This window comes from Manihot esculenta, chromosome 13 (assembly GCF_001659605.2).
Source record: "Manihot esculenta cultivar AM560-2 chromosome 13, M.esculenta_v8, whole genome shotgun sequence".
Taxonomy (NCBI): domain Eukaryota; kingdom Viridiplantae; phylum Streptophyta; class Magnoliopsida; order Malpighiales; family Euphorbiaceae; genus Manihot; species Manihot esculenta.
The window spans coordinates 14,176,141-14,192,953 of record NC_035173.2 but is presented as its reverse complement, the minus strand read 5'-3'; the positions used below and the strand labels follow the sequence as shown (position 1 = coordinate 14,192,953).

At 39.6% G+C, this 16,813-nt stretch overlaps 1 protein-coding gene across 1 annotated transcript; it reads left to right on the top strand.

Annotated features, from left to right (window-relative positions):
• The first annotated feature begins 1,688 nt into the window (after positions 1-1,688).
• Positions 1,689-4,480, top strand: LOC110629878 (actin-7). Its single transcript, XM_021777064.2, has 5 exons — positions 1,689-1,885; positions 2,679-2,749; positions 2,833-3,226; positions 3,312-3,925; positions 4,016-4,480. The coding sequence occupies exons 2-5, from the start codon at positions 2,690-2,692 to the stop codon at positions 4,079-4,081; spliced, it is 1,134 nt and encodes a 377-aa protein (XP_021632756.1). The 5' UTR covers positions 1,689-1,885; positions 2,679-2,689; the 3' UTR covers positions 4,082-4,480.
• The last annotated feature ends 12,333 nt before the right edge of the window (positions 4,481-16,813 follow it).

Genomic DNA, 16,813 nt, shown 5'->3' with positions numbered 1-16,813 from the left:
CTATTGTAAAAATAAAATTATTAACTACTTAAATAATTAAATATTATTATAAATAATTTAAAGACACTATGAAAAATTATATATATATATATATATATATATATATATATATAATATAGATAAATTAAATATTTTATTTTTTAAAAATATTTTAATCTTTAAAATTAATATAGTTTTTAAAATTAAAAAATATTATCTATATAATATAAAATTATTTTATATATAAAATATTTTTAAAATCTATATTTATTTTTCAAATTTTAGAATTATAAATTATTTTAAAAAATTATTTTAAAAAATTTATTTTAATAATTTTTATAGGATAAAAAAAATATTTGAAATATAAGGGATTATATTTAAAATATTTGTTATATCCTCTAAAAAATAATAAATTATACTCAAATCAATTTTGATCAGAAATCGAATTGAACTGAATTAGTCTGATTCGGTTCGATTTAATTTAGTTTGATCGGTTTTAAATTTAAATAAATTTTTTTTACACTTTATTTTTAATATTTTAAAATTTAATTAAAATATTTTAATTTTAATATAATCTAATTTCTCTATATTATTGAATATAATATATTGTTATCATTAATCGATTCGGTTTAATTTTTTTTATCAAAATTGAATCAAATCGAAATAATTGAAATTTTTGAAATAAAAAATTAAACCGAACCGAAATGAATAAAAAATCAAATTGAATTTTTAAATTAATTCAATTCGATCCATTTTTTCAATTTAAATCAAATATTACTCACCCTACTTCTCTCTTTACACATTTATATTATACATTTATACATATTATAGATAAATTACATTTTTATAAATAAAATTTACATTTAAATAGAAAATAATTGTATTTAAATATATAAAATGATATTTTTTTTATAAAATACTCTATTTGTCCCATAATTTTTATTTATTTTACTTTCTCGTATATATTAATAAAAATAATTTTTATTAACTTTTTAATTATACTCATTTTATAAATATTAAATTTTATTAAAACAAAAAGATATTTTGAAAAATTTCTTTAAAATAAAATAAAATTATAATAATTAATTTATATACTACTATACTATAAAAAAATGGATAATAAATTTGAGACGAAAGAAGTGGAATTTATTTTCAAATAGAAAATAACCTAAATAATTAAATTAAATATTTTTAAATCACAATAAATTCTTTTCTTTTTTTTCAATCAATTAAATAAATAATTACTTGTAATTATCAATTTTAATTATGTATATTATTGAAAATCCTTCCTACATTTATATACATTATATATATTATTAATTTATTATAATCTCTATATTTTAGAAATTTATTAAAATATTTTTAAATTTTAATTTTGCTAAATACTTTATACATTTACACGTTAACATTTATAAAAAAAACAACCTTCTAGAAAAGTAATATTTTGATATATTTTTAAAAAATAAATGAACTAATAATAGGAAATTTATGAAATAAGTAATTACTTATTTTAAATTTATTTATTTGAAAATTAACTAATGGAATTTACTAAAATATATAAATGAATTGATGAAACATCTTTTTAGAAAATAAGATCAACTTATTAATAATGCAATTTCTAAGGATATTTTTGTAAATGTACCACTTTAATAATATGACTAAGTAAAAAGTTTCGCACAATTTTTTTTTTTAAAAATAAGATGTCATTTGCATTTCAAATATCGTCTTCTATATATACACTCCACTCTTCGATAGCTGTCTTTACTCTTTATTTCTGCATCTCATAGCTGCCTCTTACAAAGACAAAGGTCTCTCCAAGTCAGAGAAACAGTCCGGGCCATCTCCGTAGATTGGCTTGGTTTGCTTCTATCTTTCTCCTTCCATTCGATCTTTCATAATTTCAAAGGTAAGATTCGATCTGCTTAATCTCTTTAATTTCGTCTCTCAGTCATGGTTTGCGTAGATCGGTATCCTCTGGTTTCATTTTCTACTGTGTTGTTTGGATTTTTGGAGATCCTTTAGTTGTTGTGTTGAATCGGTGAGCTGTGATTGCTTTTCGGCTATTTTAATTTTTCGTTTTTGTGTTGCCGATCTGAGGATTTGGTAATTTTTATAATGCTCTGTTGTTGTTAATGAAGCAGAGATCTGATGTTAGGTGTAGCGTATGGCTAGTAGTTCTTAGGTGTTCTGTTTTTCCTTGATCAAGCGTCTGATCTGGTGTTCATATATCTGGATCTGCGATTATTCGATATGATCTGTTTCTCCATTTTCTTTTTTATTTTCCTTCCGATTTCAGGAAAGATCTAGCTATAAACTGCTGTGCTTTCTTGTTTTCTTTTTAAATCACTGTGAACTTAGTGAGGGAAATGGTTGCATTGGCAACTTAAGATTTGCTTTAATAGATCAGAAACTATGAAAATTCATTTCTCAAAAAGCTGAATTTCTTTAACATAAAAATTAATGCTGGATTTTATCATAATGGTAGGGTTGTCTATATGGTTGTTGGTAAAGAAAATTCTTCGACTTCTAATTCTGCTTATAGTTCCTGTAACTCAGAACTACAGGGCTATAGCTAATAAGAAGATGTTGTTTGTAAATCAACTGAGACTTAGTTCAGGATTTTAAATTTAGCTAACAGTTGCAAGGATTTTATGTGTGTCCAGGTTTTTTTCTCATCTAACTCTCGCAGTAATTTGCAGGTTTTTAGAAAATGGCCGATGCAGAGGATATTCAGCCCCTCGTCTGTGACAATGGAACTGGAATGGTGAAGGTCAGTTGATTATAATTTAGTTACAGAAACTCAGTTGTGTTTTTGTTACTGCATTTTTTGAATGTTGAGGACTTCTTTTGCAGGCTGGGTTTGCTGGTGATGATGCTCCCAGGGCAGTGTTTCCTAGTATTGTTGGAAGACCCCGACACACTGGTGTCATGGTTGGAATGGGTCAAAAGGATGCCTATGTAGGTGATGAAGCACAATCCAAAAGAGGTATTCTGACATTGAAATACCCAATTGAGCATGGTATTGTCAGCAACTGGGATGATATGGAAAAGATCTGGCATCACACTTTCTACAATGAGCTCCGTGTTGCCCCTGAGGAGCATCCAGTGCTTCTCACTGAGGCTCCTCTCAACCCTAAGGCCAATAGAGAAAAGATGACCCAAATCATGTTTGAGACATTTAATGTACCTGCAATGTATGTTGCCATCCAGGCCGTTCTTTCCTTGTATGCCAGTGGTCGTACAACTGGTTCGTATGAGTCATTCCAGTTATTATGTACTCTACATGCATTGTAACACAAATGATTTTGTGCTTAACTGCTCATATGTAACAGGTATTGTGCTGGATTCTGGTGACGGTGTAAGTCACACTGTTCCAATCTATGAAGGGTATGCTCTTCCACATGCTATCCTGCGTCTGGACCTTGCTGGACGTGATCTCACTGATGCTTTGATGAAGATTCTTACTGAAAGAGGGTACATGTTCACCACCACTGCTGAACGGGAAATTGTCCGTGACATGAAGGAGAAACTCGCATATGTTGCGCTTGACTATGAGCAGGAACTGGAAACTGCCAAAAGCAGCTCCTCAGTTGAGAAGAATTATGAACTTCCGGATGGCCAGGTCATCACCATTGGAGCTGAAAGATTCCGTTGCCCAGAAGTCCTGTTCCAACCATCTCTCATTGGAATGGAAGCTGCAGGCATCCATGAGACTACTTACAATTCTATCATGAAGTGTGATGTGGATATCAGGAAGGACCTTTATGGTAACATAGTGCTTAGCGGTGGTTCTACCATGTTCCCTGGAATTGCAGACCGTATGAGCAAGGAAATCACAGCTCTTGCTCCAAGCAGCATGAAGATCAAGGTGGTAGCACCGCCAGAGAGAAAGTACAGTGTCTGGATTGGAGGATCTATCCTTGCATCCCTCAGCACATTCCAACAGGTAATTTATCTTTCTGACCTGTGCTCTTAGTTCCACTTGTATATTAAGAAAATTGGAGGAAGACTGACATGCTTTCATTGTTTGTATCAGATGTGGATTTCCAAGGGTGAGTATGATGAGTCTGGTCCATCCATTGTCCACAGGAAATGCTTTTAAGTTCTGAAAAATGCTTTGATGGCGAGTACTTTGTGCATTTAGTTGGCTTTTTTCGTGTCAAGGTGTCATGAACTTCAGTATGGTTGATATGGAGAAGTGTTGAGATTGAGTCATTAAAGGATGGTAAACTCTGTGTCATGAACTTCAGTATGGTTGATATGGAGAAGTGTTGAGATTGAGTCATTAAAGGATGGTAAACTCTGATGTATCAAATAGCTTTCCATCTGTTGCAATTCATGTTGTAATGTTCCCTTTGAATTTAAAGGGCAACACTTTGGTACTCGTCATTACTTTCCTCGCAACCTTTTGTGGTTATACTATGTCATTTAGTAGGATGCTTGTATTAGGAGAGTGATTGTGATGCTTTTTTTAATCATTATTTTTCATTTCTCTTTCCAATACTTGAAGTTTCTCTCTCTTTCTCCCCCCTCCTTTGGGAACATTGATGTTAATAGTTTATCTGTGAGAAATTTTATCAATTCTGTTTCGGGCCGTAAACCTTGTGGAAATTCTTTTTAATACTTTGTTTGAAAGGATCTATACTACGCTGAAACTACTTCCCTCTATTTTTTTTCAGTTTCCGTACAAATGATTTCAACTAGAATTCAAACTCGAAACATCAATTTCATACTAATCTGTTATTGTCGATTGGTAGCATGTGGTTATTTCTTATCAAAGATCATAGTGTTTGAAGTATCTGCGTTGAATTGCAGTATTTTCTGAATGAAGATACTGATTAGATGCAAATCCCTATTTTATTATTAAAGATGGAGTAAGTGAATCCAGTAGGTTGTGGAGATGGGTAAATCTCTGTAGTTTGTGCCCTTATAAAAAGCTGTTGAATGTTAAAACAACTAGACGAGGCATTCGGCTGTGGAGGACTGCAGTTCCTCGGGTGTGGGAATGCCTTGTACTTTGCAAAACTAAATGTCGTGATATTGAAGGACGGATATTTTTTTTTATTTTTCAAGGGAAAGAACAGAAATGTGGTGCTCTTGGAAAGCCCATTTGTTTTATTATTTTTCATTTCTCTGCATTCAGGAAAATGAGAATGTTCCGCTAACACAGATTTTTGATTGTGGTGTTAAATATTTAACTAAAATAAGAAAAATTATCAAAAGTTGCTTTGTGGTTTTATGATTGCTTTAGGTTTTGAACTACAGTAAAAAGGGTTGTTTTAAGTTGACTTTATGGTAAGAAGGGCATTGTGTGCGTTCTTTTAGAATGAGAAATTTTTTAGTATCTCTATTAAATTTTGATTATATAATTAAAAAATATTTAATTTAAAGTAATTTGTTATAAACATGGGTTTAGCTCGATGGCTTTGGATCACTTTCAAATTGATGCTAATGAGTGAGCTACTGGTGTTGTGCTTATTCGATTTTTTTGCCTTTAGGCAGAGGCGTTTGCCTTTTTTTTTTTTGGTAAATAGTTATGGTTTTCTTTGCTTTGATTTTACTTTTGCGTGGCTGTTTGGTTTTTAAAATTTTTTTCGTGTTTTGTAGATCTAGTTTTTTTTTTAAAGAAGTTGGTGGTTATCGATGCCGGAGTACAGAGTATACTCCTGAAGGTGGTTTTATGGTTATATTAAAATGAAATTGTCATGGGCCAACCTCTTTTTTGATGGTTGTTGGCATTGATTCTCCGGAGTCTTTGTTGCATGTTACTGTTGGGATGGTAGCAGAAACGACATGCTGGTTTGGTTGGTTTGTATAGGGGTTTGTTTCTATTTGATCTTCTAGCTTTGGTTTTAATTGATTTGCATCTGTGAGGTTTTGCTTGGTCATCACTGTGGTGTTTCGGACAGGTCATTGGTGTGCCAATGGCGTGTTTGTATCGGTATATTTAGTGTTGGAGCAATGCTTTTGGGCGAATACTCATGGACTGATCTGTCGGGCTCAAATTGGCTTTTCTGGATTCAAACTCCTGTGAATTTGGCTATGGACTTAATATTGGATTATCTTTTGTAAAGTGTGGCTTGTTTTAGATTAGTTTAATGCAATCTATTTGCATGATAAAAAAATAATTTCTAGTTAGATAATAAATTAATACAGTAATTAAAAATATTTAATTTAAAATATCTTTTGATATAAATATGGTTTTAGTTCAAATCACCTCAAATAGATGCTAATACCTGAGCCATTGATATTAATGTGCTCTTTCAAGGCGGAAAAAAAAAAGTATCTAAGAATTTCTTTTGAGCTCATAAACTGATGTTATGATTAAAGATATTTAATTTAAAATAATTTTTATTTAAGTATGGTTTTATTTAGATCACTTTCAAATCGATGCTAATGTGTGAGCAACTTACATTGATATGTTCATTTGAAAGTGGCAAAAGAAAGACACGAAAAAATTTCTATTATGGTCATAAATCAATGACAATTTATAGCCTTAGTCCTTGATCAACCGCTGTTACTAGAGATCTTGCCTTGCTAATAGCATCTTAATCGTTTGGAGGGCTATGAAGTCGCAGTTAGGGGTGAGTATTCGGTCGGTTCGGTTTTGAACCGAACCGAACTGAATAAATCGAAAATCGAAATTCTAGTGTTTATGAAAATTGAATCGAACCGATTTTGGTCAAAAACTGAATCGAATCGAATCGGTTTGATTCAGTTCGATTCGATTCGGTTTGATCGATTTCGATTTTTAATAGTTTTTTTTACACTTTATTTTTAATATTTTAAAATTTAATTAAAATATTTTAATCTTAATATGATTTAATTTCTCTATATTATTGAAAAAATATATTATTATCACTAATCGGTTCGGTTTGGTTTTTTCGGTTTTTTTCTGATCAAAATTGAACCGAACCAAAATAATCAAAATTTCTGAAATTAAAAACCGAACCGAACCGAAATGTATAAAAAACTGAACCAAAATTTTAAATCGGTTCGGTTCGGTCGATTTTTTCGATTTGAACCGAATACTGCTCACCCCTAATCGCAGTTATTAGTAAAAAAAGATTGTACGAGGAAATGAAGAAAAAAATTAAAACGACAAAACAAGTTAACAATGTACAATTTCATTGGTTCTTTCTTTTCACTTTTAATTATATTTTTGTATTTTTCCTGAACATATAAATATGTAATATTCTCCAAGTGTATTCTAATTGAAAACTCACAGAGAAATAAAAAAACCCTAACCGCCATAGACGTAGCCAAATTAGTGGACCACATTAAATTTGTATGTTATTTAATTTTTGTGCTTATTCTTTGAATTGTATGATTGTTCGATTCTTGACAACTGGTGTCAGAGTTTTTGGTTCGTATCATAACAATATGAAAAGATGATGAAAATTCAAAGGTTCGAATTGATAAGTTCGATGGAATCGATTTTGATTTCTGAAAGATGCCGATTGAAGATTATCTATATCAGAATAACCTCCATGAACCCCTGTAAAGGGAGAAGTCAGAAACTATGAAACATGAGGTTTGAGATTTGAACGATTGGAAGGCACTAGGGTTGATCCGTTTGACGTTAGTGAGAAACATTGCCTTCAATATTGTTAATGAGACAATGACTGCAGGATTGCTGGCGTATCTGGCAAATATGTATGAGAAACCGTCCGCAAGTAACAAGGTATATTTGATGCGTTGTTTGTTTAATTTGGAGATGTCTGAAGGTGGATCTATCACAGATCATATTTGTAATACCCGGCCAGACTCCGGTATCGGAATTCCTACCGTTCGGTGGAATCTCGGATGTCGGAAACCTCTAGTAGGGTAGAATCATGTTTTCATAAAATGTTTTAAGGTATTTCATGGTTTTAAGTAAAATGGAAATGAGTTTTTGCATAAAAACAACCTTGGAGGAAAACTCAGGTTCGGCCGCCGAACCTCAAGTTCGGCCGCCGAACATGCATGCCTTCGGGAGCGCTTTTAGGCCCCCGAAAGCATAAGTGAGGGAAGTCCAGGTTCGGCCGCCGAACCTCAAGTTCGGCCGCTGAACATGGCATGCATGCGGAGGCACGTTCGGCCCCCGAACGTGGCCTGGCCAGCCACTATAAAAGGGTCCCTTAGCCGAAAACGGGCGAGTTTTTCTCCCCATTGTCGGCCAAGGTGAGCTCTCCGCCGTCCCTCACCGATCTTGAGTTCTTTCCTTCCAATCCTACTCGATTTTCATGAGTTTTTACTTTGTTTTGAAGATTTTCGAGTTTTAAGCAAGTTTTGGAGCTTTGAGGTTCAAGAACTCAAAAATCTCCCACCTCCGAGTTTAGGACGTCTCTCTCTCGATCTTCAAGAGGTAAGAGCCGATCTTAAGCTCATTTCATGTTTAAAGTGAGTTTTATGCAAGATCTATGGGGTAGAATGCATGTTTAGCTCATAGTTAGGTTTTTGAGTTAATATTATGTTTTGAGCAATGTATGTTGGATTTGTGTTGTTGTTGTGTGTTGTAGTTGGGGTTTAAGTTAGTTTGAAGCCCCTAGGAGCCAATGTATGTATATTTGCATGTTTTGGTTGAGCTAAATGCATGATTGGAAGTTTTGGAGGCAAATGTGCTTAAAGGAGCCAAGTTTCTGCCCTTTGGCAGAAACCAGGTTCGGCAGCCGAAGGAACTTTCGGCCGCCGAACATGGCTGGGGAGGCAGGCCTTTCAGCTGCCGAAGTTGCCCCCGAAAAGAGACTTTCGTCTCTGTCTGGGACTTTCGGCCGCCGAAGGTGCCGCCGAACCTGCCCTGTTCTGCCTTCCTTTGCATGTTTTTGCATGATTGTTTCATGTTGTTTCATATTGTTTTAAGGGGTTTTTGGGGAGTAGTTTAGAGTTATGTTCATGTTTGTTTGGTCCCTCATTTGAGTCCACCTGTGTAGGTTCGGACCCGAGGAACCGAGGACCCCAGCAGTGAGTCAGCTACTCTAGTGTCTGGTCAGAGCTACCCAGAGGTGAGTGGAATAACTCATTATGTTTTAAAGCAAAGAATGGACTTTTTAGCATGTTTCACGCATCATGAATGCCATGTGATGATTAGGTTGTTTGCATTAGAATTCACGAATATGTTGCATTGCATATTTAAATGTTGATGTGGATGAATGTTGGATGATCCATAGCCCTCGATCTATGATGTGACGATGTGATATGTACGGTACGGAATGTAAGACCAGTGGGACCCATTCTACGTTCGCTGGCACCATGTAAGGGAAAGACCAGGACCCATTCTACGTTCTGGCACAGTTGTACTGTTATGTTATGCTATGTTATGTAAGAGAAAGACCAGGACCCATTCTACGTTCTGGCACAGTTGGACTATGTAGAGGGCTATTGGTGACAAGTTCATCCTTGATGTGATTAGCTGTGATGTGATGCATTCCATGATGCCATACGATTTAAATGTTTTTATTATTCTGCTCACTGGGCTCTAGTAGCTCACCCCTCTCCCATTTTCCCCAGGATTGCAGGTACAGGGTAGACCAGGAGATCCGTAAGAGTAATGAAGTCATGTGTTTGTAATAGATAGTGTGAACATGATAAATGTTTTAATGTTATGTATAAGTACAGTTTAGTCATGTAATGACTTTGAGGATTAGAGGTTGTGCTTGACTATATGTGTGAGATATCCCTCTTAATACATGATCTTAGATTTTTAATGATGATTATGCAAACCAACTCAACTTATGATGTATCGCCCATTGGGGCATTGATGAGATCCCACTGAGGGGTCATGATTATGATTATGTTTATGTACAGTGCTTGCACAGGTTGAGTTTGGTGTATGAATGAAAGAAAAGTTTTAAATTTTTATGTATTTTCTTGATCATGTATGGGATTAAACAGGTTTACAGGTTGCATGTTAGGCTTGCTACGGGTCCCGGTGGCCTTAAGCCAACCTGGATCCTAGCGCCGGTAGTGGTCTGATTTTCGGGTCGTTACAGAATGGTATCAGAGCCCTAGGTTCATAGGATCGGACCTAGAGTGTCGGGCTCATAGATGTTATAGAAGGTCAAGCACAATAGGAAAGATCATGTCCACTAGGATAGGATGTGGAGTCCTGTCTTGTATGATGATGTGAAATGCCATGATTATATACATGTGCATTGATGCTATGATATGAATGATGTATATGTGATGAGGGTTCATGTGTGCCCACATGAACCATATGATGCTAATGTTTGTGTGATGTGTACTGTTTTTCAGAAAACAGGATGAGAGGAACTCGTCGATCTGCACGATTGACTGGAGTGCCACCTGAGGATGAGGGCACGAGCGCCCATCCTTCTACATTGCCTAGGGCAATGTCTTGTAGAGCAAACAGAGAAAGAGTGTCAAGGGACCCTAGAAGGTCTTTTGATGCTAGCAGAAGGGGGACAGATAGAGGAGGAAGTTCTTCAGATGTGAGGGAGGTTATGGAAGAGGATCAGAGGAGGGATGGGAATCTGGATGTTAGCATGGAGGAAGAGGGGACAAGGGAGTCGCAGGGAGGCGTTCAGGCCTCGGGGTATGGTTTTCCACCCCATTATCCACCCTTCCCACAGGGTTCAGGGTATCCGATGGGAGGTACATCGGATTATTCCAGCTTTAACCCCTACCCTACCTACATGCCTTATCCACCTTTCTACCCACCTTACACACAGTACCCAGCTTATCCACCCTCACCCTTCTATCCAAACCCGACAAACCCCACCTCGGGGAATGCTGCACCCCCACCTCCACCACCTACAGAACCAGCAGCCCCAGTTACTCAACCTCCCAGACCTAGCTCAGCCGGTGGGAGCAAGGTAAAGATGACAGATTACCTCAAGCTGGATGCTCCCAAATACAAGTCAGGGGATGACCCCTTTGAGTATCTGAGAGTAGTGAAGACAATAACTGATGAGCTAGGGGCGGATGATAGCAGGGCCATTCAGATGGCAGGGTTCACCTTAAAGTGCAAGAAGGCACGGGAATGGTTCAAGTGTTATGTGGACCCGAGACTAGACGGCATGACATGGGAGGAATTTGCGAATGAGTTCGCGGGTTGGGCTTTTCCAGACAGTTCCAGAGAACTGAAGATGATTGAGTTTGAACAGCTGAGGCAAACAGAACACATGAGTGTGGAGGAGTTCATGGATAAATTCTTAGAGCTATTGCCTTTTTTAGGGCAAGCTCTAGATACCGATTCGAAGAAAGCCAAGAGATATGTTATGAAGCTGCATTCCAGGTACTCCTCGTTGATTCAGTCAGTGGAGAGGGAAAGTTTCCACACTGTGGTGGATATGGCTCGAAGGATGGAGGTGAGTGCTATCATTGAGGGGTCAGTGAAGCAGTCAGTGACCCAGTCTTCAGGGGTTAAGACCTCAGGCAGAGGAGGGCCAGGTCTCTCTTCTTAGAGCTCAAGTAAGAAGAGGTGGGATAACACCACCAAGAAGCCGAAGAAGAATAAGTTTTGGAATAAGTTGAAATCCGGTCTGGGATTTGCCGGTGGCTCGAGCTCAGGCTCAGATGGTACAGAATGCCAAAGGTGTGGGAGGCCGCACAGGGGAGTGTGTCGAGCTGGGACTAATGCATGTTTTAGATGTGGACAGGAGGGACACATGGATCGGGAGTGTCCTAGAGCACCTTTTATGGGCCAGCCCCAGCAGACGGCTTCTGGTAGTGTGGCACAGCCAGCAGCTCCAGCCACAACTCAAGGCAGTGGCAGAGGTAGAGGGAGAGGGGCAGCCTCTTCTTTTGGTTCCCGAGGCGAAGGTCCATCAGCTCCAGCCAGGATCTTCACCATGACTCAGCAGGAGGCTAACACATCCAACACCGTGGTGTCAGGTAATCTCGTCATTGGGTGTTCTGATGTGTATGCATTAATGGACCCGGGTGCATCTCATTCATTTATTGCTCCGAGAGCCGTTGAGAGGTTGGGTCTGATAGTCTCTGGGTTAGAATGTCCCTTATGGGTCAGTGGACCCAAGTGTGACCCGTCAGTGGCAGAGTCAGTCTGCCAGTACAGTCCAGTTTTTGTTGAGGGAAGATGCCTCTCCGCCGACCTTGTGGTTCTAGATTTGACAGATTTTGACGTCATTCTAGGGATGGATTGGCTATCTACCCATGGTGCTACCTTGGGCTGCAGAGACAAGGTAGTCAAGTTCAGAGATCAGAACGGGTCAGAGGTCGTCTTCAGAAGAGATAAAAGGGGTACACCTAGAGGTCTGATATCAGCTCTTCAGGCTCGTAGGTTGCTTAGGAAGGGATGTCAGGGGTATTTGGCTCATGTGAGAGAGCTTAGTAGTCAGGTCAGGGAGCCAGCCTCGGTGCCAGTTGTTAGAGAGTTTCAGGATGTCTTCCCAGATGAGCTTCCAAGTTTACCACCTGCTAGGGAGATAGAGTTCAAGATAGAGTTGGTGCCTGGAACTAGACCGATCTCTATCCCTCCCTACAGGATGGCCCCAGTCGAGTTGAGGGAGTTGAAAGAACAATTGCAGGAGCTGGTAGAAAGGGACTTCATCCGACAGAGTACCTCACCTTGGGGTGCACCAGTTTTGTTCGTGAAAAAGAAGGATGGATCCCTTAGACTTTGTATCGACTACAGGCAGTTGAACAAAGTCACTACCAAGAATAAGTACCCATTGCCAAGGATCGACGATCTATTCGACCAGCTAGCTGGAGCAGGTTGTTTCTCCAAAATAGATCTGAGATCGGGGTACCATCAGCTAAGGATAAGGGATGAGGATGTGCCGAAGACAGCCTTCAGGACCAGATATGGGCATTTTGAGTTCCTTGTAATGCCGTTCGGGTTAACCAACGCCCCTGCAGCATTCATGGATCTCATGAACAGAGTGTTTAGCCAGTACCTGGATCACTTCATTATTGTCTTCATAGATGATATCTTAGTGTATTCCAGGAATGCAGAGGAGCATGCCCATCATCTGCGGTTGGTCTTGCAGACCTTGAGGGAACATGGCTTGTATGCCAAGTTCTCTAAATGTGAGTTCTGGCTGAGGAGCATTTTGTTCTTGGGGCATGTAGTGTCCGAGAATGGGATTGAGGTGGACCCCAAGAAGACAGAAACTGTGGCTAACTGGCCTAGACCCACTTCAGTGACGAAGATCAAGAGTTTCTTGGGTTTGGCAGGTTACTACAGGAGGTTCGTTCAGGACTTCTCGAAAATAGCAGCTCCTCTGACCAGACTAACCAGGAAGAATCAAAAGTTTCTGTGGACCGACCAGTGCGAAGAGAGTTTTGAAGAGCTTAAGAAGAGGTTGACTTCAGCACCAGTTTTAGCTCTGCCATCTAGTGTTGAGGACTTCACGGTCTTTTGTGATGCGTCCCGAGTGGGACTGGGTTGTGTGTTAATGCAGAATGAGAGGGTGATTGCTTATGCTTCTAGACAGCTGAAGAAGCACGAGTTAAATTACCACACGAGTTAAATTACCCCACGCATGACCTAGAGATGGCAGCAGTAATCTTTGCACTCAAGATATGGAGGCACTACCTCTATGGGGTTAAATGTGAGATCTTTACAGATCATAAGAGCCTGCAGTACATCCTGAGTCAAAGAGATTTGAACTTGAGACAGAGAAGATGGGTGGAGCTGCTGAGTGACTATGATTGCAAGATTCAGTACCATCCGGGTAAGGCGAATGTTGTGGCAGACGCCTTAAGCCGAAAATCACTCGGCAGTTTATCCCACATATCGGCAGAGAGGAGGCCAGTGGTGAAGGAGTTTTACAAGCTCGTTGAGGAAGGTCTTCAGTTGGAGTTGTCTGGTACAGGTGCTTTGGTAGCCCAGATGAGAGTGGCACCCGTGTTTCTGGAGCAGGTGGCTCAGAAACAGCATGAGGACCCATAATTAGTGAAGATTGCCAGGACGATTCAGTCAGGCAAAGATAGTGAGTTCAGATTCGATAGCAAAGGGATCCTCCGCTATGGGAGCAGACTATGTGTACCAGATGACATAGGGCTAAAAGGAGACATTATGAGAGAGGCTCATAATGCAAGATACAACATTCACCCCGGAGCCACCAAGATGTATCAAGATCTGAAGAAGATTTATTGGTGGCCAGCTATGAAGAAAGAAGTGGCACAATTTGTGTCAGCCTGCGAAGTGTGTCAGAGGGTGAAGCTGGAACATCAGAAGCCGGCTGGAATGCTTAACCCGCTACATATTCCAGAATGGAAATGGGAAAATATAGCTATGGACTTCGTAGTGGGGCTACCGGCGGCGTCCAACAGATTAGACTCCATATGGGTGATTGTGGACAGACTCACCAAATCTGCTCACTTCATCCTTGTCAGGAGTGGCTATTCTGTGGACAAGTTGGCGCAGGTGTACGTTGATGAGATCGTCAGGCTGCATGGGGTTCCTGTTTCGATAGTGTCAGATAGAGGGCCCCAGTTCACCTCCAGGTTTTGGCGGAGTCTGCAGAATGCCATGGGTACTAGGTTGGATTTTAGCACTGCTTTCTATCCACAGACAGACGGACAATCAGAAAGGACCATCCAGACCATTGAGGATATGCTCAGAATGTGTGTGCTGGACTTTGGCGGTTCTTGGAGGCAGCATCTACCTTTGGTGGAGTTTGCCTACAATAACAGCCATCATGCTAGCATCGGGATGGCTCCATATGAAGCTTTATATGGAAGGAAGTGCAGATCTCCTGTTTGCTGGGAAGAGGTTGGAGAAAAGGCCTTGGCAGGGCCTGAGCTAGTAGAGATTATCAGCAGGGTAGTACCCATAATCAGAGAAAGGATCAAGACTGCTGCAAGCAGATAGAAGAGTTATGCAGACATCCGCAGAAGGCAGGTAGAGTTTCAGGAGAGGGATCTGGTATTGCTCAAGGTGTCTCCTATGAAAGGAGTGGTTCGCTTCGGGAAGAAAGGTAAACTAGCCCCACGATACATCGGACCCTTTGAAATCTTGCAAAAGATTGGGAATGTGTCGTACAAGCTGGATTTACCTGCTTGAATGGAAAGAATCCATCCGGTTTTCCATGTTTCAATGTTGAGGAAGTTTGTGTCAGATCCGAGCAAGGTTCTTAGTGAGCCTGATGTGGAGGTCCAAGAGGATCTCACCTATGTTGAACAGCCAGTACGGATCATAGACACTCAGATCAGAAAGCTAAGAAACAAGGAAATCTCAATGGTGAAAGTCCTGTGGAACCACCACAATTTGGAAGAATGCACTTGGGAGACACGGGAGTCCATGCTCCAGCAGTACCCTCATCTCTTTTAAGGTTAGATCTCTATGTGTTTATGTGCTATGTATGTATGTATGTTATGTTTTATGCCATGCTATGTGCTAGTTGAGGAACATTCGGGGACGAATGTTCTTAAGGGGGGGAGAATGTAATACCCGGCTAGACTCCGGTATCGGAATTCCTACCGTTCGGTGGAATCTCGGATGTCGGAAGCCTCTAGTAGGGTAGAATCATGTTTTCATAAAATGTTTTAAGGTATTTCATGGTTTTAAGTAAAATGGAAATGAGTTTTTGCATAAAAACAACCTTGGAGGAAAACTCAGGTTCGGCCGCCGAACCTCAAGTTCGGCCGCCGAACATGCATGCCTTCGGGAGCGCTTTTAGGCCCCCAAAAGCATAAGTGAGGGAAGTCCAGGTTCGGCCGCCGAACCTCAAGTTCGGTCGCTGAACATGGCATGCATGCAGAGGCACGTTCGGCCCCCGAACGTGGCCTGGCCAGCCACTATAAAAGGGTCCCTTAGCCGAAAACGGGCGAGTTTTTCTCCCCATTGTCGGCCAAGGTTAGCTCTCCGCCGTCCCTCACCGATCTTGAGTTCTTTCCTTCCAATCCTGCTCGATTTTCATGAGTTTTTACTTTGTTTTGAAGATTTTCGAGTTTTAAGCAAGTTTTGGAGCTTTGAGGTTCAAGAACTCAAAAATATCCCACCTCCGAGTTTAGGACGTCTCTCTCTCGATCTTCAAGAGGTAAGAGCCGATCTTAAGCTCATTTCATGTTTAAAGTGAGTTTTATGCAAGATCTATGGGGTAGAATGCATGTTTAGCTCATAGTTAGGTTTTGAGTTAATATTATGTTTTGAGCAATGTATGTTGGATTTGTGTTGTTGTTGTGTGTTGTAGTTGGGGTTTAAGTTAGTTTGAAGCCCCTAGGAGCCAATGTATGTATATTTGCATGTTTTGGTTGAGCTAAATGCATGATTGGAAGTTTTGGAGGCAAATGTGCTTAAAGGAGCCAAGTTTCTGCCCTTTGGCAGAAACCAGGTTCGGCAGCCGAAGGAACTTTCGGCCGCTGAACATGGCTGGGGAGGCAGGCCTTTCGGCTGCCGAAGTTGCCCCCGAAAAGAGACTTTCGTCTCTGTCTGGGACTTTCGGCCGCCGAAGGTGCCTGGGTTTCGGCTCTGGAGGGACTTTCGGCCGCCGAAGGTGCCGCCGAACCTGCCCTGTTCTGCCTTCCTTTGCATGTTTTTGCATGATTGTTTCATGTTGTTTTAAGGGGTTTTTGGGGAGTAGTTTAGAGTTATGTTCATGTTTGTTTGGTCCCTCATTTGAGTCCACCTGTGTAGGTTCGAACCTAAGCAACCGAGGACCCCAGCAGTGAGTCAGCTGCTCCAGTGTCTGGTCAGAGATACCCAGAGGTGAGTGGAATAACTCATTATGTTTTAAAGCAAAGAATGGACTTTTTAGCATATTTCACGCATCATGAATGCCATGTGATGATTAGGTTGTTTGCATTAGAATTCACGAATATGTTGCATTGCATATTTAAATGTTGATGTGGATGAATGTTGGATGATCCATAGCCCTCGATCTATGATGTGACGATGTGATATGTACGGTACGGAATGTAAGACCAG